Source organism: Pleurodeles waltl, chromosome 7 (genome assembly GCF_031143425.1).
Source record: "Pleurodeles waltl isolate 20211129_DDA chromosome 7, aPleWal1.hap1.20221129, whole genome shotgun sequence".
Taxonomy (NCBI): domain Eukaryota; kingdom Metazoa; phylum Chordata; class Amphibia; order Caudata; family Salamandridae; genus Pleurodeles; species Pleurodeles waltl.
Window position 1 is genome coordinate 265,515,953 of NC_090446.1, and position 24,406 is coordinate 265,540,358.

The 24,406-nt window shown below is 41.3% G+C and overlaps 1 protein-coding gene across 2 annotated transcripts in view; it reads left to right on the plus strand.

The window, feature by feature from the left end:
- ATP9A (ATPase phospholipid transporting 9A (putative)) overlaps nucleotides 1–24,406 on the plus strand; it is a 534,117-nt gene that overhangs the window by 123,578 nt on the left and 386,133 nt on the right. For both annotated transcript variants that reach the window (XM_069243632.1, XM_069243631.1), the window contains exons 5-7: nucleotides 12,715–12,773; nucleotides 16,771–16,822; nucleotides 23,726–23,820. In XM_069243632.1, the coding sequence (XP_069099733.1) occupies nucleotides 12,715–12,773; nucleotides 16,771–16,822; nucleotides 23,726–23,820 (206 nt within the window). The remainder of the gene's footprint in view (nucleotides 1–12,714; nucleotides 12,774–16,770; nucleotides 16,823–23,725; nucleotides 23,821–24,406) is intronic.

The following is a 24,406-nucleotide window of genomic DNA, read 5'->3' on the forward strand; positions in this document are numbered from 1 at the left end:
CCCTGTTGCTCAGTATCTGTGAATGAGAGACAAACCGCTTCAGCGGCAGTCCTCTGGCCCTGGATCGATCTACAGCACCCCCCAGGGGGCAGGCTCTTCTGTATACATTGCTCGGGGAAACAGATTTTGTACCCTGGGTGTGTGCCCTTCGTGTGCTGCTCAGCGAGACATTCATTACTCAACTCACAATAAATTATTATTTTTTTACTTGTGTTGCACATTTTTCTCTTTCGACCACACAATGCCAGGCAACGAAAAGCTCCATGAAAACCATACTACCATTCTTGAAAGGCCCTGGCCTTTGATGGGCCTTCCGCTATCCTCTCCGCATCCCTGCCCCGATAATGAACTGTATTAGCATTTCAAAAAGCCCATATGAGGGGACGCTCTTCCTGTGGTTGATTTGTTCCTGCGCAACTAAGGATGTTTCACTAGAGATTCGATAATACCCTTATTCACGAGGAACAATAAATGCGAAGTTTGTCCGCTGAACATTTGGTGTGTGGTATTTCTTGCAAGCCCACACAACCTTTCATCGAAGACGGGGTTCTACATGAGAGTCAAAGGCCAGCAAAGGTTGATGGGATTCTTTGAAGTATTTACTTATACTTCACTTTTAAAAGAATTATATTTACCCCGGTGAGGTTTTTAATGTATTTATATTGCAGTCGCCTCATGATAACGTGCAGATCTATTACACTTTAATCTGCGTGTTGCAGGAACGTGGATGTCCACTACAGTTAAATCGGCTCCTGCTTTTGGAACCTTGTCATTTAAATTTAAAAAAAATGGTTTTCTTATGTATTCAGTAAAGTCAGTTACTAGTGGACATGTTTTCTGTGCCTTGGGTTAAAAAAAAAACACTCTAATGAAAGAAATATAGCTATTTAGATATACCATTAATTTATTAGAAACCGATTAAATTGTATATGCCTCCCCTTCGATTTGCGGTATTTCGGAGGTTTTCTCGATCGAGCTGGAATAACTTGGCGCTTGCCTCACTGTTCCAAAGGCACCTTATGAAGTCGAAAATCTATTAATGAACCTACTTATCTTGGAATTCAGCCTCTTTTCTCGTTTCCAGTGAACCCTTCCATGCCATTAGTTCTATTTACTCGACTGGTTTCCATTATTCTTGTTCATCTCTTGGCCACTCAGATTACTCCCTCCGTCTGTTATTCTGCGTGAGAGGGTCAATAAGAACATTCATTGCTTGTTTGCTTATTTAGATGTGCACTGCAGGTATCCTGCATTTGTTCTTAATCTTATCCGATTATTCCTTTGTATTTTTGGGTTGTTTCCAGGATCACTCACTAGCTGTGCAGTGGATCTCTGTCACAGCCACATATTATGAGTTGAAAACAGAACATTTCATTAAATAAGTGCATCCTACACTGTTTTACGGGGATAGTCTAAGGCAGCCTGGTACCGTGCCACGTGATCTATACCTACGTCAACAAGCGCCTCATTGAATTGCCACCTTGAATCCTTCCAGATCTCATTTCATATTTTTTCCCCATATAAATCATTTTGTTTCATTCTAATTGTTTTGATTGTTTTTTGAGGCAAGCAGTGGCCACCTCACAATTTCGAGTTAACTGTGAAGTAGGAGAATCAGAAAATTGCTCAAAACAGTGTTGAATACTGAACGTTTACAAAATACCTTACAATTTCAAGCAAGACTTCGATTAATAGACAAAGTTAATGGTGGAAATAATTTCACCCAGTGTTGTCGAATGCTCCAAATGAGTTTTGCTTTTCAAATATCCGTATGCTGGGCTTTTAACCCGAATAAGCATCTGGCTGTGTCCTGGGGTTATAAAAATGTGTACATTATTGGGTGGTTGTTTGGTTTCTACCCACATTTCAGACCATGCAATGAAAAATAGCCCTTAACAAAGAGATTGCCACGAGATTTGGACAACTTGTACCCATGTGGTTATTTCAGTAGCAGTAGACAACAGAGGGCTCAAGAGTGTATAAAGACTATTGTCGGAGTGGTAAAACCCCACCACTGCTCATATGGATGTTGGGTCATCAATGTAAATAGGAGCCAGCATTAGCATTTACATGTATTACTATATACAGGGAAACTATTAGGCACCGTGGAAAATGACAGAGAGTTGGAGAGAGTTTAAAAAGGGATTTATTAGCAATTTAGTTATTCGTCAATAAGGATTTTGAATCTTAAGTATTAGCATTACAAATTTAAATTGCCTAAAAGCTGATCATTTAGAATAAGGAAAAACATTACTTGTCCGAAAATTACATAAAGGATACCAAATATCTAGAAAGTGTATTCCATAATGAAAAACTCCTGATCTAAATAAAGGTGGGATAGGTCCTAAAAGGCATTTGGTTATGCAAGTAGGTAAGGTTTCTGATGATAGAATAAAAATCCTCAGGCATGAAGCCTTTGCACTAAAATTTTGGAGATTTGCAGAGGTGAGAGAGATTTTGGCATTTAAATTCAGTTAGCATCTCTCTAGTTCACAAAGTGTGCGAGAGGGGAAGCAGCCTGAAGAACTACGCAGGAATAATGAGGGCCGTTGTCTACAAAAGCACTTTCCTGAACAACGACCCTGTTTTTTTCTGCCTTAACCACGCATGTCCGGAACAATGGGTGGTTTTAGGTTTTAGGGGCAGGTGGGGGGTTGCGTTAATTTTAGAGGCGGGGTGGGGGTTGGGGGTAGTTGTAGGTTTTAGGGGTGTGGTTGGGGTACTTTTAGGTTTTAGGGGTGTGGTGGGGGTCGCAGTAGTTTTAGGGGTAGGGGTTGGGTTAGTTTAGTTTTTGGGGGTGGGGATTGGGTAGTTTTAGGGGTGAGGGTCAGGGTCATTTTAGGTTTATGGGGCAGGTTGGGGGCGTCGCAGTAGTTTTAGGGGCGGGGTAGAGGTTCGGGGTAGTTTTCGGTTTTAAGGGTGGGGTGAGGGGTCACAGTAGTTTTAGGGGTCAGGGTGGGGGGGGTCAGAGGGGTCGCATGCTGGAACCATGCATGCCATTCCACGCATGCCTTTACCAGGAATGCCTTTACAATGAAAAATCGTTGTTAAGGCATTTGTGGTAAAGGCATTAGTGGTAACAATGCGGTCGTTGTTCTGAACGCGTTGTTCAGCATGCGTGGTTCCAGCATGTGTTGTTCCGAAATATATTAGTGCGGAAGATAATAAGCAGGGGAGTCCTACTGTAGCCTAAGGAACATATGCTAATGTAATTCTTTTTTTTTTTTTTCCTATTTCCTTTTTTTTTCATTATTATTTTTTTTCCAGTCTGAAACACCAAGAAAAGGAGACAATACAAATACAAAAATCAATCAATTATCATACAGCCTCTATTATACACATAGATTTTTCCAACCATTTAGTCAATGGTGCCCAAATTCGTTACCCCCTACGTCTCTTCTTATACCCTTTAAGTCTATATAAACTCAGTTCAATATTATATATGGTAATGTAAATCAGCAGAACTCTAATTATAACAATTAATTTTTTTCTCACTCTCAGGAACCAATCATCCTTCTCCAAAAGCTGGGAGCAGGTAAACTCCTTAGTTCCCATATTTTCACAGTTGTTCATACTTGGTGACATTCTTGAGTTGTTACACTGGGCAGAATATCCAGTACAGATGACTGTTCCCACAAGTTACTCCTCCTGGCATCTTCTCCTCCTCCCGTGTAGAACCACACTGCCAGTTTACTAATACATAACAAATGCCTATATAATAGCTAATAGAAGGAAAATGACAGTGTGTGCAGTGTGAATAGAAAGAAAACATGTAGTGCAAAACCGCAGCGAAAATATGTGAGCAGACCTCTTAGCCTTAAGCGGATAAAGTTGACAACCAAAATGTTATTAATATTAAGATAACCTAATTCTTTACAAGTTAATTTGAGTGTTGATTAAAAATAACTAAGGGCCTGTTTACAGTGTTGGCAGTTGGACTTAGCTGACCGGCAAGGTAGCGGGGAGGAGATTGCCATCATACCAGCGGCCTCCCCCCAGTGGTATTGCACTGTTTACACCAGGCTGACCAGCGGAAGCATCATATTCTGTTGTTCAGACCATCAGAAACAATGCCACAGCATTGGCCTTGGCTTCCTTAAAGGAGAAGCACATGGGCCCCCTGTGGGCCCCAGTAATAGCCTTCCACCAGCCTTTTCATGGCTGGGACCCTGCCATGAAAAGGCTGGTGGAAAGGGAAGTTGTGATTAGCACAGCTTTGGCTAACCATGACTCTGACCGCCGCCACCTTGTCGCGAGCCATGTTCCTGGTGGTGGCGGTGGTCCCCTGACGGTCCGGCCACCAGGGTCATACCCTGGCAGTCTGACAGCCAGGAGTGTGGCGGTCCAACCACCACCATCAGTCTGGCGGTCTAAAGACTGCCAGACCCGTAATGAGACCCTATGTGTGGTTACCTACCACAAATGATAAATAAAATAGGCACCTGTCATTTAACGTTGTAAATTGCACTGTAATAAATGTGTTTAATTTTTGCAAAATAAACTTTCACTCCATCACTATCTAACAATTGCTAGCTGTCTGCCATGAAAACAACACAGCTTTTTTACCTATTTTTTAAAAATAAAATGTGTACTTCAGATGTTACTCCTTAATACTTGAACAAGGGTGCAGCTGAGTTCATGCACCATCTGTTTATTAACAGTAGGTAGGGGACTGGGTAGACATTATCTTCCTGATGATGCCTATGGCTCAGGGACCTGGAGTTCACCTTTCTTTAAGGACCTTTCAGCTCTGCCTGCTGCCAAGATTAAATACACATGCCTACATGTCAACTGTTTTCTGTATTTCATTGGCTACCAACAATAATGAGCTAAACATTAATCACTTTTGATTTTTTTTTCATCAGGCCTTCCACAGTTTGAACCAGTATATGTTAACTCATGTGTCTCTGTCTATTCCGAATGTTTGAGATTTACTTCCTCCAAATTACTGATGCTTCATACTAACCGAGAACAGAAGGATATTCTTCCATCTTCAAGACCGTAGTGCTGTTCAACAGCTTACCCACTGCCCCTCAAACTGTCCTGCAGAAATATGCTCTAATGATCTCCTTGAAATGGCTGAAACCATAAATATTCCCTAAATAAACTGAAATATTTGCTACGTTAGACTAATGTTTACATCTCCAATATGGTTATGATTGTTGTACACTGCAGATTATATTTTATTATGGTTCTAGTATGTACGTGTTCGCATTGTCCCACCACTGCTGCTTCAGGTGCTGGAGAGCGAAGTTTGATTACTTTGGTGCAAGACCTGATGCTCTATGTTAGGTGCATCCAGTGTATTAGTTTAAAGTAGATCACCTTCACTAAAGAGAGAATAGGAATTAGGTGAATGATTAAGATCCCCTTGGTTATGTGGGAAAGAGGTCCTGGAAAGTACGCATCACCACAGTACTAGTTGATGAATGGTTTGATGGAATGTGCCAGTCCAAGTGGGAGTAAAGAAGAGCAAGGACTTTCCAGCCAAATGAAGGAAAGATATAGATTTGAGCAGGAATTAAGTATGGAAGAACCGGACCATACACAAAGGAGGTTACATATCCAGAAAGAGACTGGAAAAATACAAACTTTACCTCCAATCAAAACTAAAAGAAAACTTGCATTTCAGGAGACAGAAATACAGCCTAAGGCAAAGGTGGTTAGAAACAAATCCCCACCACCAACGGTATCGCCACAACCATCCCCACCGCACTAGCCACAACTGTCACCAGTGGGAACACCTCCAATGCAGTCATCCACACATACAGGGATGTCACAAGATGATGCTGATTCATGGGACTTATATGATGCACCAGTATTGGATAACAGTCCGGATTGTTATCCAACAAAGCCGTCACCTCCAGAAGACAGTACTGCATATACGCAGGTACTATCCAGGGCAGCTACGTTCCACAACGTAGCAATGCACTCAGAGCCGGTAGAGGATGATTTCCTGTTTAACACCTTGGCCTCCACCCACGCTTCCTATCAGAGTCTGCCAATGCTCATGGGTATGCTCAAACACGCAAAACAGGTCTTCCAGGAGCCAGTTAAGGGAAGGGCTATCACGCCTAGGGTTGAGAAGAAGTACAAACCTCCCCCAACAGATCCTGTGTTCATAACACAACAACTTACACCGGACTCAGTGGTTGTAGGAGTGGCAAGAAAGACAGCAAACTCTCAATCGTCAGGACACGCTCCACCGCCTGACAAAGAAAGCAGAAAGTTTGACTCAGCGGGAAAACGAGTGGCAGCACAAGCAGCCAATCAACGGCGGATTGCTAATTCGCAAGCCCTACTTGCTCACTACGACAGGGCACACTGGGACGAGATGCAACACATCATTCAGAACTTGCCCCAGGAACATCAGAAACATGCTCAACAGGTTGTGGAAGAAGGGCAGGCCATATCTAACAACCAGATAAGGTCCGCACTAGACTCGGCAGACACAGCAGCACGAACGGTCAACACAGCGGTAACCATTCGCAGGCATGCATGGTTAAGAAGTTCTGGATTCAAGCCAGCGATCCAACAAGCGGTGTTGAACATGCCATTTAATCAGGAACAGTTGTTTGGGCCGGAAGTTGACACAGCAATTGAGAAGTTAAAAAAAGATACGGACACGGCCAAAGCCATGGGCGCGCTCTATTCCCCACAAGTCAGAGGCACCCTTAGGAAACAACAATTCAGAGGAGGGTTTCGACAGCAAACATCAGAGCCTTCCACCTCTAAAACCAGACCCACCTATCAGGCACAATATCAAAGGGAAGGGTTTTGTGGTTCCCATAGAGGTCAATTCCCAACAGGAAGGGGAAAGTTCCAAGCAACAAAACCAAGCCAGACCAAACAGTGACTTTAATGTCACAAAAGCCCAACACTTATCACCAGTGGGGGAGGCTAACCGCATATTATCAAAACTGGACACATATTACCACAGACGCATGGGTCCTATCAATTATCCAACATGGTTATTGCATAGAATTCACAAAATTCCCGCCAGATGTGCCACCAAGAACACACAATCTGTCCAAACAACACTTAGACCTATTACAAATAGAGGTCCACGACTACTACAAAAACAAGCAATAGAGCTAGTACCCAATCATCAGAAAGGAAAAGGCGTCTACTCACTATATTTCCTAATCCCAAAAAAGGACAAAACATTAAGACCTATCTTATATCTCAAAACACTGAATCTCTTCATCAAATCAGACCACTTCCATATGCTAACACTTCAAGACGTGGTTCCCTTACTAAAAAAGGAGGAATACATGTCAACATTGGATCTCAAGGATGCGTATTTCCACGTACCCATCCATCCTTCTCACAGAAAATACTTAAGGTTTGTAATGCACGGCGTACACTATCAATTCAAAGTGCTACCGTTCGGGATAACAACGGCCCCAAGGGTATTCACAAAATGCCTAGCAGTAGTAACCGCTCACATAAGGAAACAGCACATGCACGTATTCCCATATTTAGACGGCTGGCTAATAAAAACCAACACTCAACAACAGTGTCTTCTTCACACGCAATACGTCATAGAAACTCTACACAAACTAGGGTTCTCTATAAATTACCAGAAATCACATCTGCAACCATCCCATATACAACAATACTTGGGAGCAACACTCAACACACAAAGAGCAGTTGCCACTCCAAGTCCACAAAGGGTCCAAGCGTTCCAAAATGTAACATCAAGTATACAGTCAAACCAACACTACCCAGTAAGGTTTGTAATGAAACTTCTAGGCATGATGTCTTCGTGCATAGCCATTGCCCCAAATGCAAGATTACACATGAGGCCCTTACAACAGTACCTAGCAAAACAATGGACACAAGCACAGGGTCAACTTCAAGATCTAGTGTTGATAGACCGCCAAACACACTTCTAACTTCAATGGTGGAACCCTATAAATTTAAACAGAGGGCGGCCATTCCAAGACCCAGTGCCTCAAGCTGTTATCACAACAGATGCTTCCATGATAGGGTGGGGAGCACACCTCAACAAGTGCAGCATACAGGGTCTATGGGACAATCAGCAAAAACAACTTCACATTAATCATTTGGAACTGCTAGCGGTGTTTCTAGCATTAAAAGTATTTCAACCACTGGTAGCCCACAAACACATCCTTGTCAAAACCGACAACATGACAACAATGTATTATCTCAACAAACAAGGGGGGACACGCTTGTCACAACTGTGTCTCTTAGCACAAAAGATTTGGCATTGGGCAATTCACAATTACATTCACCTGATAGCACAATACATACCAGGCATTCAGAATCAGTTAGCCGACAATCTCAGTCGAGATCACCAGCAAACTCACGAATGGGAAATTCATCCCCAGATCCTACAGGATCACTTCCTCCGCTGGGGAACACCAAACATAGACCTATTCGCAACAAAAGAAAACGCACAATGCCAAAACTTTGCGTCCAGGTACCCACACCCTCAATCCAAGGGCAATGCACTATGGATCAGTTGGTCAGGGATATTTGCTTACGCTTTTCCCCCTCTCCCACTCATTCCTTATCTGGTCAACAAACTAAGTCAAAACAAACTCAAACTAATACTCATAGCACCAACCTGGGCTCGCCAACCGTGGTACACAACACTGTTGGACTTGTCAGTAGTACCCCACATCAAATTATCAAACATACCAGATCTGTTAATACAACACAAACAACAGATCAGACATCCGAATCCAGCATCGCTCAATCTAGCAATCTGGCTCCTGAACTCTTAGAATTCGGACATTTAAATCTTACACAAGAGTGTATGGAAGTCATTAAACAAGCGAGGAAACCAACAACAAGACATTGTTACTCAAGCAAATGGAAAAGGTTTGTTTGCTACTGCCACACTAATCAGATTCAACCACTACATGTCTCCACAAAGGATATCGTGAGCTACTTATTACACTTACAAAAGTCTAATCTAGCATTCTCTTCCATTAAAATACATCTCACTGCAATATCTGCCTATCTGCAGATTACACATACAACATCGCTTTTTAGAATCCCAGTCATTAAAGCATTTATGGAGGGACTAAAAAGAATCACACCCCCAAGGACACCTCCAGTACCTTCGTGGAACCTTAATATTGTATTTACACGACTCATGGGCCCACCATTCGAACCCATGCACTCTTACCAAAGGTCATATCACCATTCCACTTAAACCAAACTGTGGAACTCCCAGTCTTCTTTCCCCAACCAGACTCAGTAGCCAAAAGAGCCTTACATACATTAGACATAAAAAGAGCACTAATGTATTACATTGACACAACAAAACAATTTCGTAAAACAAAACAATTGTTTGTAGCCTTTCAAAAACCTCATGCAGGTAATCCTATATCCAAACAAAGCATTGCCAGACGGGTAGTTAAATGTATTCAAACTTGCTATATTAAAGCAAAAAGAGAATTACCTATTACACCAAGAGCACATTCCACTAGGAAAAAAGGCGCCACAATGGCTTTTCTTGGAAATATACCTATGACAGAAATTTGTAAGGAAGCCACCTGGTCTACCCCTCATACATTCACTAAGCATTACTGTGTAGATGTGTTAGCAAAGCAACAAGCCACAGTAGGACAGGCTGTATTAAGAACATTATTTCAGACAACTTCAACTCCTACAGGCTAAACCACCGCTTTTTGGGGAGATAACTGCTTAGTAGTCTATGCACAGCATGTGTATCTGCAGCTACACATGCCACCAAACGGAAAATGTCACTTACCCAGTGTACATCTGTTCGTGGCATGAGAAGCTGCAGATTCACATGCGCCCTCCCACCTCCCCGGGAGCCTGTAGCCGCTCTTAGTTGAATGAAAATTGTAAATTTGTAAATAAATATTATTTTGATACACATTAAGTATATACATACCTACTCCATTACATGGGCACCTCTAGTATACTCACAACTCCTACCTCACCCTCTGCGGGGAAAACAATCTAAGATGGAGTCGCCGCCCATGCGCAATGGAGCCGAAAGGGAGGAGTCACTTGGTCTTGTGACTCGAAAAGACATCTTCGAATTAAAACAACTTGTAACACTCCGAGCCCAACACTAGATGGCAGGATAATGTACAGCATGTGAATCTGCAGCGTCTCATGCCACCAACAGATGTACTCCGGGTAAGGGACATTTTCCATATATATATATATGTATATATATATATTTGTGCACTTACTTCACGTTGTCACTTTGGACAGCGCCGAAAACACACTCGAGCACCATATATATTTTATGACATTATAAATTTGATTCCAACCTCAATAAAACCATATAATTTTTAACACCATTTCCTTCCAGAACACACTTCATATTTAATTCAGTGCCATGGAAGTTGATGGCTAAATCCCCTGCCCCTTGGGGGAACTGCTTGTGTCTAATATTATATGTACATAGGTCCCTGGGCTATGGGTCCTTTCCCCATTTGCTAGATACAGAACAATAGCTGTAGCTTGGCCAGAAACGTAATCCTAAACAAGTTGCACCTCCTTTTTCTGTCTTAGAAGTAACATGCGTGATATCACATCAATTTCGTGAAAAACATCAAATCATTTATGCTGTGTCAGAAGAAAATGGTTGCCCAGGACTGTTGATTCAGTAGGGTGATGAGCAGTGTGTCTTATAATGAGGGTAACAAATTGAAGTCCATGTGTTAGTATTATGGTCAGAGCCTATTGTAGCACTACTTTGAAGCTCACATTGGATCTTACTGTCAAATCGCAGATAGTAAACAAAATAAGTCCCTTTTACGAGAATTAGGACCAGAATTGAAATGTCGCATGACCACTGGAGTTGCAGTATGAAAAGTAGTGGCATAGTGCAGGACAAACCCGTGAAGAGGTGAAGGATCATTGAAAACAGTTATTAGGATTAGCAAGGAACAACAAAGATGATTCCTTGGTTTGGTGGTACAGATAACAAGAGCACCAGGGAACGATACCACAAAGTATTTACTCCAGAAGAGGCGTGTCAAACATTGGTCATTCATTTGTTATTGAATTGGACAGACTGGAACTCCCTGGTGCAGCCACTGTTTAATTGGATCGGGTGGGGCGGCCACTAGCACTCATTTCTGGGGACCTGCACTTTTTTTTCAACAGACTTTTAATCCTTTGGAAGAAAGAAAAAAAAAACACAAAATGGTAAAGGAGGAGGACTATGAAGACAAAATACAATGATGAAGGAAGAGAGCAGGGATGAAAAAGAATCCCAGTGAAATAGTGTCTAGTGGTGAATTAAAAAGGCGTGAGTTGGAATCAAGACTAGGCAGCCTTGGTCTTCCGCACCCTGACCTTTTCTGACGTTGGTCTGGTGGTTTCTGAGTAAAGCCTGGTCCTCTGCACTTATTTTAGAACTTAAGCACTGGGTGCAGGCCTAGTGTTGCCACCTTTCCCAGCGAAAATAGACATGTATTCACGTTTTAGGATTCTGCAAAAGCATGGACCTTATAAATAAATAAATAGAAATTTGTATACGATTATCTGTATTAATTTTAAAAATTGCTTTTATGTCTTTTTTACTTCATTCGTCAATCAAGGATCATTAAGGTAGCTACAGAACACATTTTAATGTGATTTCTTCCTATGCTTAATGTTTAAAGTATATAGTGAAGGGGGAAACATACTGGCTTTAGGTGATTTTTGCACAGGCCGGAACATCAAAATAAAAAACGGCCAAGTGGCAATCACAGCGCATCCCGGAACACCAAGTAGACAGATTTCACAGAAGCTGCCAAAACCCTTCATCATGTTGTTCAACTTGCACCAGTCTGTTCCTGAGAGAATCCTTCAAGGACCAGAAGTAGTTTAATATATTGTGATGTACCATGTAATTTCTTAGCCTTTTGTGTCTTCTTTACTGCAGTGCAAAATGATGGGGCTCACCTGCCAAATGTGATGAGTGACCTGAGTCCCAAATCTCACAGATATTCATATGCCTTGTTGTGAAAGGGGGGTGGCTGAAGAATTTGCGTCCCGCTGGTTGGTTGGGCCCACCCCATACCCTTGAGCCCACCCTGCACCGCTGGGTCCCACCCCGCGCCACCTGGGCTGCTGGGGTCTGCATTACGCCTCTGTTTCACTGCCACAATTGTTCATAGGAAGGCTGCAGCACAATACAATAGAACATTACAGCTTAGATGGCTCTGCCTTCGCTCTAAAATATTGTTATCCTTTCATCGAATTATTACATTCTAACTACATCCCTGAACGATCTGCTTCTTAGTGTATGAAGCAGAACACAATTTTAGGTTCATGGTTCACTCATATTTATCAATTTAATATTTCATACAATGTATGTATAATGGTAGGCAGTTATTTTGTTTTAAATCCTGTTACGTACACTGCTCTGGTTTTGTTTATTATGATGTCTTTTTGTGGAATGGTGTTTTGTATGACTGGGTGCTTTAGGGGAAACGATGTGTGAAATAAACATAGTTATGATATGTACATCATCCTACACTTTTTGGCTCTGATTTTGCCATGCCACTTTGACGTTTGGATAGTAAAGTTTTGTTATGGAGAACATGATCTATCTCAGTGGCTGTCAGATCATATTTTTAGCGCAACACTTACCCTGTCCTCAATGCTCAGTACCTTGTTAGAACTAACATATTTTCAAAAAAGTTGTAATATGATGCACTTGTGTTTTATAATGCCTGTAAACTAATATAGAACCCCTTTGTTTTTCAGGCACCGCCAAGGTGAAGAGCTGTAACATTCAAGTGGGCGACCTTATTCTTATTGAAAAGGTTTTTCAAAAATTACTTTCATTTATTTTATGTTCTGTTATGGGCTTTTGTGTAACACTTTGTGCAGTTAGTATGGCACCATAGGGCTTTCTTATACCGAGTGTCCTTTTGTATGATTTGGGGAATTCCATCATTTAGTTTGTGTATGTTATTTGTTAGAGATTGCTTATATATGGTCAGTCGATTGTTAAGTGTTTTGTGTAGGTTTAGATTAAATTAAAATCAGTTTGATCTAGGAGGAAATATTAGTAGTGTCATATACTTTTGGATGTACTGAATAGTGTTCTTTTTTTCACTTGTTTTGGGTGACCATTTGTCCATTGCTTGGCCAATGCAGAGTGATTTCTAGACAGTCATCACAATCCAGGTGATGACTGTCTAGGATTACTCTAGTGTGGACATGAAGATACTGTTGTGTTGTATTGCATTGGATTCAAGGGTTACATTAATATAGCACTTCCTTGTGTCTTGATGGCACCTCCAATCATTTTCTATGTGGTCAGGTAAGCAGTTTCTCAGTATGATGTTCATGGTTGGTAGAGTGTGTGTTTCACGTTATTTTCTATGTGGGAAGTATTTTGGTGTTAGGTGCAACTTTTAACATCATTTAAAAATATTGGGTAGGAGAAAGGTGTGGGAGAGATAGAATTGAATTTGAATGTACTTGCCATCATAAATCTAGATGTTGACTTTGTTGGAAGCTATTCTTCTGGCTGTGCTTAGTGAGAAACCTGCTCGAAGATGCGTGTGATTCAGGAAGTCAAGGCATTGCTAGGTATAAAGGTCTGTGGGTTCCATCTAAGAGCAGATACTCTTTGACCCATAAGGTCAAAAGACAACATTCAGACATGTGTCTTTTAGTTCATGTAGGACCTGAGAATGCTATAGAAATTGGTAAATGGGTCAATGGGATCCAGACAGGATCAGAGTGCACTGTCATTCAAGAAGTAAACAGGAATGATTGCAATTTTTGTGATTCTGCTGCCCTTAGGATATGGTCCCAGTGTTTTTTTTCATGGGCATGAAGTCAATGCAGGTTCCCACACTGTGTGTGGCACTAGAGAAGCCCTGAAGCGGGTGTGCTATCTGGTAATTTCCGTTGGTGACAGTTTTTTGGCATCTTCTTCATGAGGAAAAAGCTTTTGCTCACTCCTATAACACATACACAAACTGTCCTATTAAGAGACAACCTGGAAAGTTTCTGACTGCCCTGGCAGTTTTCCAGGCAGCATTAAGAACAATTGTGCCATGTTTACACCAGCTTTAAGTGAAGTTATTTTTCAATCAACCATTGGAACCACAAAATTAATTTAAAAAAAAACTTTTGGGATATAAAATGTGCTATCTAGAATGCTTATGTATGACGCAACGGTGCAAAACTCTTTGGTGAATTCAATTCTACGCGCTGGTAAACAAAACACCAAAATTAGCAACTGAAGAATGTTCAAGCAGTAGAGCTTCGGCGAACATAAGCTTGTTTTGTCTTTGTCCTCAATTTTTTAGGGTCGAGCCTCCGATGGCATGGGCTAGCGCATGTGTATCGCTTTCGAAATGCTGTAGTAGTAAGAAAAGGGCTCGGAGCTCTGCCCATGTCACATCAGTGTCTTTCATTGGTTCGTGGGCTTGCCTCTTAAAATCTGCTTGCTTTCATTAGTGGAAGGCATGCATACGTCATGCCTTTTCCAGTGGTTAGCCATCCTCTGGCGCAGCGACCAAGTACTGAAAACATACAAGGCTCGCTGTTTTCCGTTCAGTTTGTGGACTACTTTATCTCTTTTTCCGCAGCACGATCTTGCTTGGCAGAAGTCGAGCGCTTTGCATGACATCCACCCTGAGACCGTTTCTATTTCCATTTTTTAGCAGCGCGATCGAGCTCGTTTTTTTCCATATAATGAGGCAAGAAAAGTCCGTTTGGGAGTTTACAACTGCTAATAGCTCTAACTCGGAGAAATACGAGACCCGTTGCATTGCAAATGCTTGTTTTTACTTGCTGCTTGTCGTGGGAACAGTGCTTCTTTTTGGGAACCAGGGGTTTATATTGCATCATCAGACCGAGTGCAAGAGTTGGCAAGGTAGTCATGGGGGAAAGATGGAGGAAAATAAAGTGAGAAGACAATAAGAAAGAGAAAAAAAAAACAAATAAAAGTGAAAACTGCTAAAGTGTGATAAAGAGCTAGGCAGTGGAGGGTGGCGGAAGAAAGCGTCAAGAGGTAGAAACAAGAGTAGGCAGTCGTAATATTTAGAAATCCCGACATTCAGTATTGCTGGTGGATGATTCCTTAGAGACTTCATATGGGATCAGTTGTAAACATGCATTTTGGAAAGTCAATCTATCTGACTTAAATGTGCAGCACACGTGAATTCAGGCAGTCACAAATGCTGTTTACATGCGTTGGGTGCACAAGTGCTGGATATATCCTTAGTCATCCATATTGTCTTTGCTAATGCTTAGAAATAATTAGTCTAAAGGCACTGCTGTCTGTACATAGTGTATGAAATGCATATAGGAGAGAAGGAATTGTATCTGACAAATAGTGTAATGATCGAGTGTATTTTTGTAAAATAGTCCCCATGCGTTCCAGTGGAAGCGCTTCCTGGAAGAATGAATGACTGATAGACGAAACAATCAGTAGCGTATGGAGAGACAGTAATACTCCTCTAGGTAGAGCCAAAGCAGCGGCATCGCTTTGTCAGTGAGATTCCAAGGTTGTAAGTCTGAGATTTCTCAATAAACGCAGCAGCACATTCAATTAAAATAAATGGCAAAACAAGAGTAGCATTGGCAGGAGGGAAGTGGATGAGGCCATTTAAGGGGATATAGGTTCCAGCGGTGGGGGTCTTCGAGATGTCAGACATCCTCCTGAAAAATAGCCAATTTTCTTGAAGCCCTTCAGATCAATCCAAATATCCATCCAAGATCTGTGTCCAATAAACAGATGGATTTGTTGAATATCTATAGAAACTGATTAACCTGCAAGTTACATACTTCAATCTCATTGAGAAAGCTCAGAAAGCTTAGTACCTTCTGCTGCAGTCTTTTTAGAATCTACAAGTTATAAGTTCGGTTAATGCACCTCCTGTGTGTTTGTGTGTTTCTTTATTTTTTCTGTTATTGGCAAAACTCGCCCATGCGCTTCAGAAAGCAAGACTCGATTTCACCTAGAGCATACATGGGGAAAACGGACACGACTGTATTAATGTTTCCTCTTTGGATTGCTTTTGAAACATTTGTTTGGCATCATGTAATTCGTGACACTATCACAAGCAACGAGATTCTGCTTCACTGGGGCAATCGGTTATTTAAGTATCAAGCAACACTCTGTTTTTCAGATTGTTTTATCCCTCTTCTGACAACATCCGGAAGTCACGAAACGATGCCTTGTTACTCCTGCACTGGCCTCGTGGCCTGGTTGTGTTCGCTCCTTCACACCAGTCTCCTGTGAGCGTGTACAATAATAAATACACTCGGTAGCCACGAACCGGGGCTGAACGCTTTATTCTGTGGTGACCCTGGGAAGTTTTAATGGCAAAGATGTTAATTATCTTATGTAAAACCCGATAAGACACCGGCAGACCCAAGCGGGGCTTCAGCGACCCCTACTTTAAATATGAAAATTCATTTATTAGGAGGGGTTCCGACACCCCAAAGCCCACATGAAGCTACGCCCCTGACCCTAAGCCCACTCTATGCATATTTTAAAAAATTCATACTAACAGGTTTTGTTGACATTTGTGTTGTTAAGAGAATTTAAAAGATTTCAGATGAGGAAGTTTGGGCATGCTGTACAGCCTAGAAGTTCTGAACTGCTTGCCCAGATGCCTGAACTGGTGGTGTTTTATCGATATGAAGTGTGGCAGATTTGGGGGCTTAAAAAAGCCACCATATCGCAAATTAGTATACGTAAAGTAAATAACACCGACCCTCTGTGCTTCAGAGCTCAGTGGGAGGTGATAAATGTTGCCATTTTCAATAACGGGCGTTTTTTTCATCCTACAGAATCAACGGGTCCCAGCTGACATGATCTTCCTGAGAACGTCAGAAAAAAACGGTAAGCATCTGGGAAACATATTTTAAGTACCATTAACCTTTTTGTGGTCATTAAGAGCAAAATATTCATTGGGAAAAAAGTCTGCCCTGCGGTAGAATATTTTTAGGCTTGAGAAATAAAAATGAAAATGTAAACCTCTCCTTTCTTTCGTGACCTGCGATATCTTTTTCCTAATGGCTTTCAGCCCCTCATTTAAAGGGGGATAGTTGAACCCAGATGGGGCTCCCAGCTGGTAAAAACACACAGTGGCTTGTGTTACACGGCATGTTAGACAAACAGACCATGTTATGATATTAACACTCATCAGCTTGGCTTTGCTCAACTCTGCGACCTTTGAAAATTTCAAGCACACTCTTGCACAGACTCTAAAAAAGCAATGACAACAAAATGGCCATTCTATAGACATAGAGAATTTCATAACAGTATATTAAACCTGTCACTGCACCAACCTACCTTTTCAGATCACTTTCACAACTAGGTTGCTATCTTTAAGTGTCCTATAGTTGTATGATTGCATTCGTAATTTGAAGCATTGTTCATAATATTTGGAAATATATTCATAATATTTAGAATTACATTCATAATGGTATTGATTTAGAATTTATTTACAGAAGGGCATTCAGCTCATACATTTCCAGTTTTTTTTTTTTCATCTAGCACTCATTATTTTGATTTTCTACCACTTTTGTCTGTTGAGGGAAACAGAGGTTCACGGCAATGGTGTTTGGTCCAATATCTCACCATTTGGGGAAGAAGGAAGACAGGATACTGATCTTTTACTTGCAGAGCCACCACTATTTCAGTTAGTGTGCAAACAAATCCACACACTATCTCAGGTAGTGAATTGTTATAAAAAGTGAAGATACAAATTGAAAACGAGACCCAAAAGCTTATGCATATATTCCCACGTTTCCCAAAGCATGGGACGGAACCCAATGGTGGGTTGTAAACCAATTTTTGGTGGGTCGCCAAAGTCCTAGTCCATAGGTAAGTAGTATTTTAAAAGCTTATTCTCATTTGTACATCAGTGCAAAGATACTTAACAGTGCTCATAAGTCCAGTTTTAAAACAAACCCTTTCATGTATTCCCAAGCAAGACTCCAGGTGAACCTTCCAACATTTGTTGCTGCTATTTTATTTTTACTTCACAAAGCTATTTCAACAGAGAATGCACTTACTATACACTATCACACACACATTACCTCCTACGTGTGACTTCCACACATAAATTGAGAAATATGGATGTGGCCTTATGTCCAAACTGCCTGCCTTTGAATCTAGGGAACTACTTTGATGTCCCAGCATTGGCTCAACACCCTTTGATTCTGGGCATATCACTTAATCTTCCATGCTTATAATACAATGAATCTGACCATGTGGAATGGAATATGGTGCTCGTGTAAAGTGTCCTAATGCAGTTGGGTTACTATATAAAACACACACACACATATATATATATACTTTATATATATATATATATATATATATATATATATATATATATATATATATATATATATATATGGCATTGGGTCTCATTTTAACATAAAAATGAATATGAAACCTTATCCCATACTTTTAATGTAGAAGAGGTTTTTTTCAAATTTGCTAAAATCACAAGGCTTCTGAAAAATCTTGATGTTGATACCACTGATTTAAGGATACCACAGACTATCATCCCACCCTGAAAAGTCTTCCAGCTCCACACTCAAGCGCAGTTCATCATCTTCCACTCTTATGGGCAGATCAATATCTTGGCTACAGTCTGATTTAGAAAGTAATGACGTTTGCAAACAATTGGTGTTATTTCATTAAGAAATCGACACACCTCATGCCCATTAACTCCTAGATGGCATGCAAAAGTTTGATGTTCTAAAAATTAGTTTGTAGTTCTAAAACGTTTGGGAAGCACTGCTCTATTCTAACTACATTTCGGTTTGCTATTAAAATGATGCAATTTGTGGAACTTACTAGGTATTATGCAAAAAAGATACATCATTCCAAAATGTCATGAAGGCCTCCCAGGAACTAAATTGTTTATAATGTGTACTAATTCCCACAGAATCCCCACGTCATAACTATTCTCCAGGCACCAGGCTGCATCCAGAAAATGTTTTCCCTAAACGTAGCTCGACAGGTGGTTACTTGACTACAGCACTGGCTCCTGCCAGGCCAGTTGTGATTACATCAGGATTTCTATGCATGGCACTGTATTGTGCACTAGCATCTGTTCCTGTTTTTCCATGTCTTGCCAACTCTGGTTTGGAGCTCTTATCAATGTCTCACTGTCTAAATTATTCCTCTCTGAATTAAACAGCATTAAGGTAAAATGTCACCTACTAGAGGTTCTGAGTTTAAACCTTGCCAATATTATTGGAAGATAAGGTCTTTCTCAAATCCAGACATTTGCATGTTGTACCTGATCTATGATTGTTACCCTTTGACATGCAACTTCTGCTTGTCCATGCACCCGAACGCCATCAAAGAGTAGGAGGTCAACTTATTTTTGGCAAGGGCCCCCAAGGATACTCCAAAGTGGTCCCTTTTCCTCCTTGAGGTAATTGTCCTGACAAGGAGCAATACCTCAGAGGGTCATGAAACAGGAAGTGTACAAATCACTAGTAGAGGAAACATTCCTTCTCCCAGGAACAATCACACACCTGGCATCACCATTCCCCATTGCCAGTCTTTTTTTTTCCCTTTCTGATCCAATTCTAGTTCTTAAGAAGTTTAAAATTGAGTTTCCATCTTCATTCACCAACCTATCCTATGACAAAGCCTTATAACAGATTATGCAATGTATTTTCAGGTTGGACCTTTTCCCTTTTGGCCGCTCCTCATCCTGAGGGCTTGCATATCCTGCATCTCTGACCACAATACCTCCTGACTTTGCGCCTTCACAGGATTCGACCTTAACACAACTTCTGAGGAAACTCTTCCTCACCAAGGCGCTCTTAAAATCAGCGGTTAGTAATAGTGTAATGAAAGAAAAGGTCAAAGCCTCCTTCAAGGACTTTACCCTAGCAAAACGTCTCCCTAGTGACACAGTCACTCTAATGGAAGAAATCTTCATCTCTGATTCTGACTCATTGGAAATGCCCAACAGAGATTATTGGTGCACATAGAAAGATAAATCAGAGGCTGATCTACTCCTCCCTCCCTATCATACGAATGCCTTCCTTTTCTTACAGCTCTGAAATGCTAGTAGTCACAACACATCTCCAAAGAATGACTTCTCTTTTTCCACAGAAGAAGGACCAAAGAAAGTTTCCTTCTTTACACCTCTGGTAAAGAAAACAGAGGATGCCCTTGAGTTGCCCTATGTGATTCCAAAATCTCTTTCGAGTAAGCTGTGTTCCAGCCTCTATGGCTTTTTGAAAGAAACTCTTCTTGGTCTCCACAAACCATAGACGAACCTAATGGCACCATAGGGCGGTGCCTGCTGATTTCAAGTCTATTATATGCCCCAGTCACTGGAAAGTCTAGTGGTTGGAACACAATGAAGTCAGCACTGCTCCTCCAGCCATTGAGGCATCCAGCCCTTGACTCCATGGACCCCAGCATTTGGCATCTAGCAGTCTCTCTATGTGCACTGCCAATTCTACTTGTCTGCTTGGATGGTGCATCCACGTCTACACCTTTTCCGCATTGGAGAAAACGCTGCCATTTTAGTTTTTGAGCACACAAGGAAGACCTTCCCTGATCAGTGATATTTAAGATGCTCCCAAACAGAATCCTGGATTGCAGGCTGGACTCGGCTGACACAATAACTAGGTCCTTAAGCACAGTGGTCACTCTCAACAGACGTGACGGGATACACTTGACAGCTTCTCAAAAGATGTCCAGGTAGCAGTTATAGACATTCCCTTACATGGCACAAGACTCTGATGATAGTAGTCTTACTCCTTCAAGAAATATTTCAGTAACAAGTATGCCATGGGCCGTTAACTGGGTCTTGCCTTTTCAGCAAAACAATTCCACCAGCTATCTCCACACTTTGTAGGCTTCTTCCAATTGCAATTATCAAGGTTACATCAACCATCAAGTACTCAAAGCAATTTTATTGGTCCTTTCATGGGAGTGATAGACATAAGAGACACCAACAGCTGCAGCTTCAGTTTCCTCATCTTGTTGTCGATCTGCAGCATGGAAATATATTTGCCTTCTTCCTTTCTGTCATCACCTTCTGAATGATTTGCCACTTTATGCACCGTTGCACTACGATTGTGGTGGATCACCGTGTCCTCCAGGTTGTTTGCAAGGGCTATGCTCTCCCTTTCTGTCCTCTTCCTCAGACCACCCACCTTTAACAAGGAAGCGCTGTTTGACACACGTTTCGCTCTTGTAAGGAGAGGTACTTTATTTGCCTCAGCAATTGGGCTATAAAAATGTTTCTCCTGGAGGAGAAGTGCACCCACGTCCTAAGAAGGAGGAGGATGTGTAGGATGTGTAGCCTTAGACTCATTCTGGATCTGAGGCATCTTAAGATATGCCTTCCTTGAGATGGTTCTTCTGGCTCTCCTTTAGGTGACCCTGCATCTCCAGGATGCCATTTGCATGCCTGTAGGCAATGCTCACAGACCTTACTTCTGATTCAAAGTGGGGTCTCAGCACTACTGCTTACATATGGTTTTAAAGAGCTCCATGTGTCCTCACAAAGGTGCTGGTTGAGATAGCAGCTTCACTCAGGAGATCACAAATCTGTGTATTTCCATACTTGGTTGGCTGGCTGGTGAAAATGTCTCTTATGGTAGTAACAGGCAATTATCTATGCACTTTGACGCTTTGGTACAAATTGGGCTTATCCATTATCATCCAGACATCCCACTTTGCCCCCACCCAGTGACTGGCTTTCATTGGTATGGTACTGGACATGACTTGCATGAAAGTTTTCCCTCCTCTTCAAAGAATAGCATATATGCATGTTGAGTCAGATATTTCTGAATCCAGTTCTAATAACTGTTGTGTCAGTACGCCGTCTGTTATCATTGATAGATTTGTGCATTATGTTGGTGCAGCATAGTAGAAGGCTTACGAGACCATGCAGTGGTTCCTGAGAAAAACATGTCCCCTGGATCAGAGGAGTCTCTTTACTTGAGTGCGTGTTCTCTGATCTGTCATTTTGGACTTCTGTTTTTAGATCTGACCTTCCAACCTCACAGTGGGTCATTTCTGCAGCCCCCCTCCATAGTTACGGATGCCTCCTGGTTTGATTAGGCCATTCCTTAGTGGAAGATGATGGTGCATAGTCTTTGGTCCACAACTACGTAATGCCTTCACATAAATGTTTTGCAGTTTTGGGAGGCCTGTCGTGGCCTGATGACTTTCCTTTCCTACATTTGAGGGCGTGCCATTCAACCATCCATTATATCAACAGACAGGGAAGTATAAGTTCTTGGTCCATGACTATGGACACTGGCTGTGGTGTTGGACACTGCAATGCCTAATTTTGTGAGTGGTAGCCCATTTTGCAGGCACCCTGAGTGTAAATATGGATTATCTGGGCTACCTCTTACGGAAGTACCAAGAACAGGAACTTCATCCCAAAGTGAAAGACATGATCGTCTCCAAATTGAGATGTCCCTAGCTGGACCTCCTTGCCACATCCAAGAACAACAAGTACCCCCCTGTTGTGTGATCTGCACTTTCCTCTGAATGTTTCCCTTGGGGACACCTTCAAGTTGAAATGGTTCTGGGGACTACTGTATATGTTCCGTCCAATCCTTTGTCCATTCAAAAGTTTTCCAAAAGATGCAAGAAGATTAAGCACAACTAATTCTAGTCATTCCATATTGGGGGAAGAACATTTTGCACTCTTATCTGATATAACTGAGCATTCGATCTCCCTTCCCCTTTCAAACAGAATAGATCTGCTCTCACAGCAGGTTAGTTGAGTACTCCACCTCACAATTTAAACTCTTTATATGTGTGGGTGTTGAGTGTTGTCAACTAGAAGCCTTTTTTTGCCAGCCTTGACAGCTGATGTCTTTCTAACTGCCAGAAATCCTGCTACCAAGTTGGCATAAGCAGGTCTCTGGTCCAATTTTATTTCTCAGTGCTCGTACTAACGATTGAACTTCTATGAATAAAGCTGTTCTGTCCACCTTTATGTATCGTCCTGTTCAACCCCCTCTGTTCAGGTTTCCACTAGTAGTGCAATTTCTCATATGCATACTATACATTTTCCTCTCGCTGTATGTACCCGTATCAGAAGGGACTTGACCATAATGTTTCAATAAGCCAGACGATCAAGTTGTTGACAACCTTGTGGGTTAATGACTTGTCAACCCATCACCATCAGTAATCTTGGTTTCCAGAATTTCACCACCTCACACTTGAGTACAGTGAGGTGGCAAAGAAACTAAGGTTGGTGGCCTGTTCTGAAACAATAATATACTTTAGACCTTGATTTGATGCCAGAGAAATTATTATGCAGATAACAGTGTACAGCCTCTTCTATCCCATAATGCCAGACCTGCCAGCCTATGGCTTTTGTGACAGAGCCTTCATTGTTTTGTATAATCTTTGGTTCATGCAGAGCCTGTGTGTTGTACAGCCGTTATCCTAATGTCCGCAAATCTTATTTGTGAGCAAAGGAAGATTATTTGTTACTAAATGTACCCGGTCTATAAATTTGGATGCTCTCATTCTTAAAATGTACTGGATGTGATGTACTCCTGTGACATGGGCACAGAAAATATAGATTAGGTAACTTACCAAAATTAAAGTTGGGGTGATACAAATGGATCCTTGCAATAAAACGTTAGAGTATAGATAGGAAAGAATATTGTTTGAGTTTTACCTACTTTCACTTCTCTAATAAGGTTGTGGCTAAGGTTTTTCCTTTGTGTTGGTTTTCTACAAGTGGTAATTAACATTTAAACTATATTTAAAAATCCACAGGATCTTGCTTCCTGCGCACAGACCAGCTAGATGGTGAGACAGATTGGAAGTTGCGTCTGCCAGTTGCCTGCACTCAAAGATTGCCTACAGCTGCTGTAAGTCTTTTGTCTCCTTCTCTTCAAGGCAAAAAGTAAATGTAACAACTTTGGGAACATAAAAAAGGATTTAATCCTTTATTATGCTTAATAGTTCCATGAGGATTCTGCTGCAGTGTGAACTATGGAGCTGTAATAATACAATTGTGTATCACATCTTGGAAGTACAACTGAATTGTTCTCATTTATTTGGGGTTTGATTCTTTGATTCTTCGGCATATACTAATAATGCAGCATTACGATTCAGTTACAGTGCAGCTAAGCTTATTTAACTTTCCTTTGAAATCAAAGCTCTAATGTTGGTTATTCAGAAGGTAATTAAGAAAAATAGCTTTATAAAAGAATAAATGTAGAATTGAAAAATAAAGACAAGGGTAGAAAAAAACGAATGAAAACATAGATAATGGATTTTATATATTGATCAAGTAGTACAAAAGCAGAAAACAAAACATCCAGATAAACAGCTCGCCATGGGCAAAGGCAAATTAGATGAGGAATTGGCAGTAATTTACTATTCTCTGACATGGTCGCAACAAGGCAAGAAATCTTGAATGTGGAGACATCTGTTTCCTATCACCAAGTATTG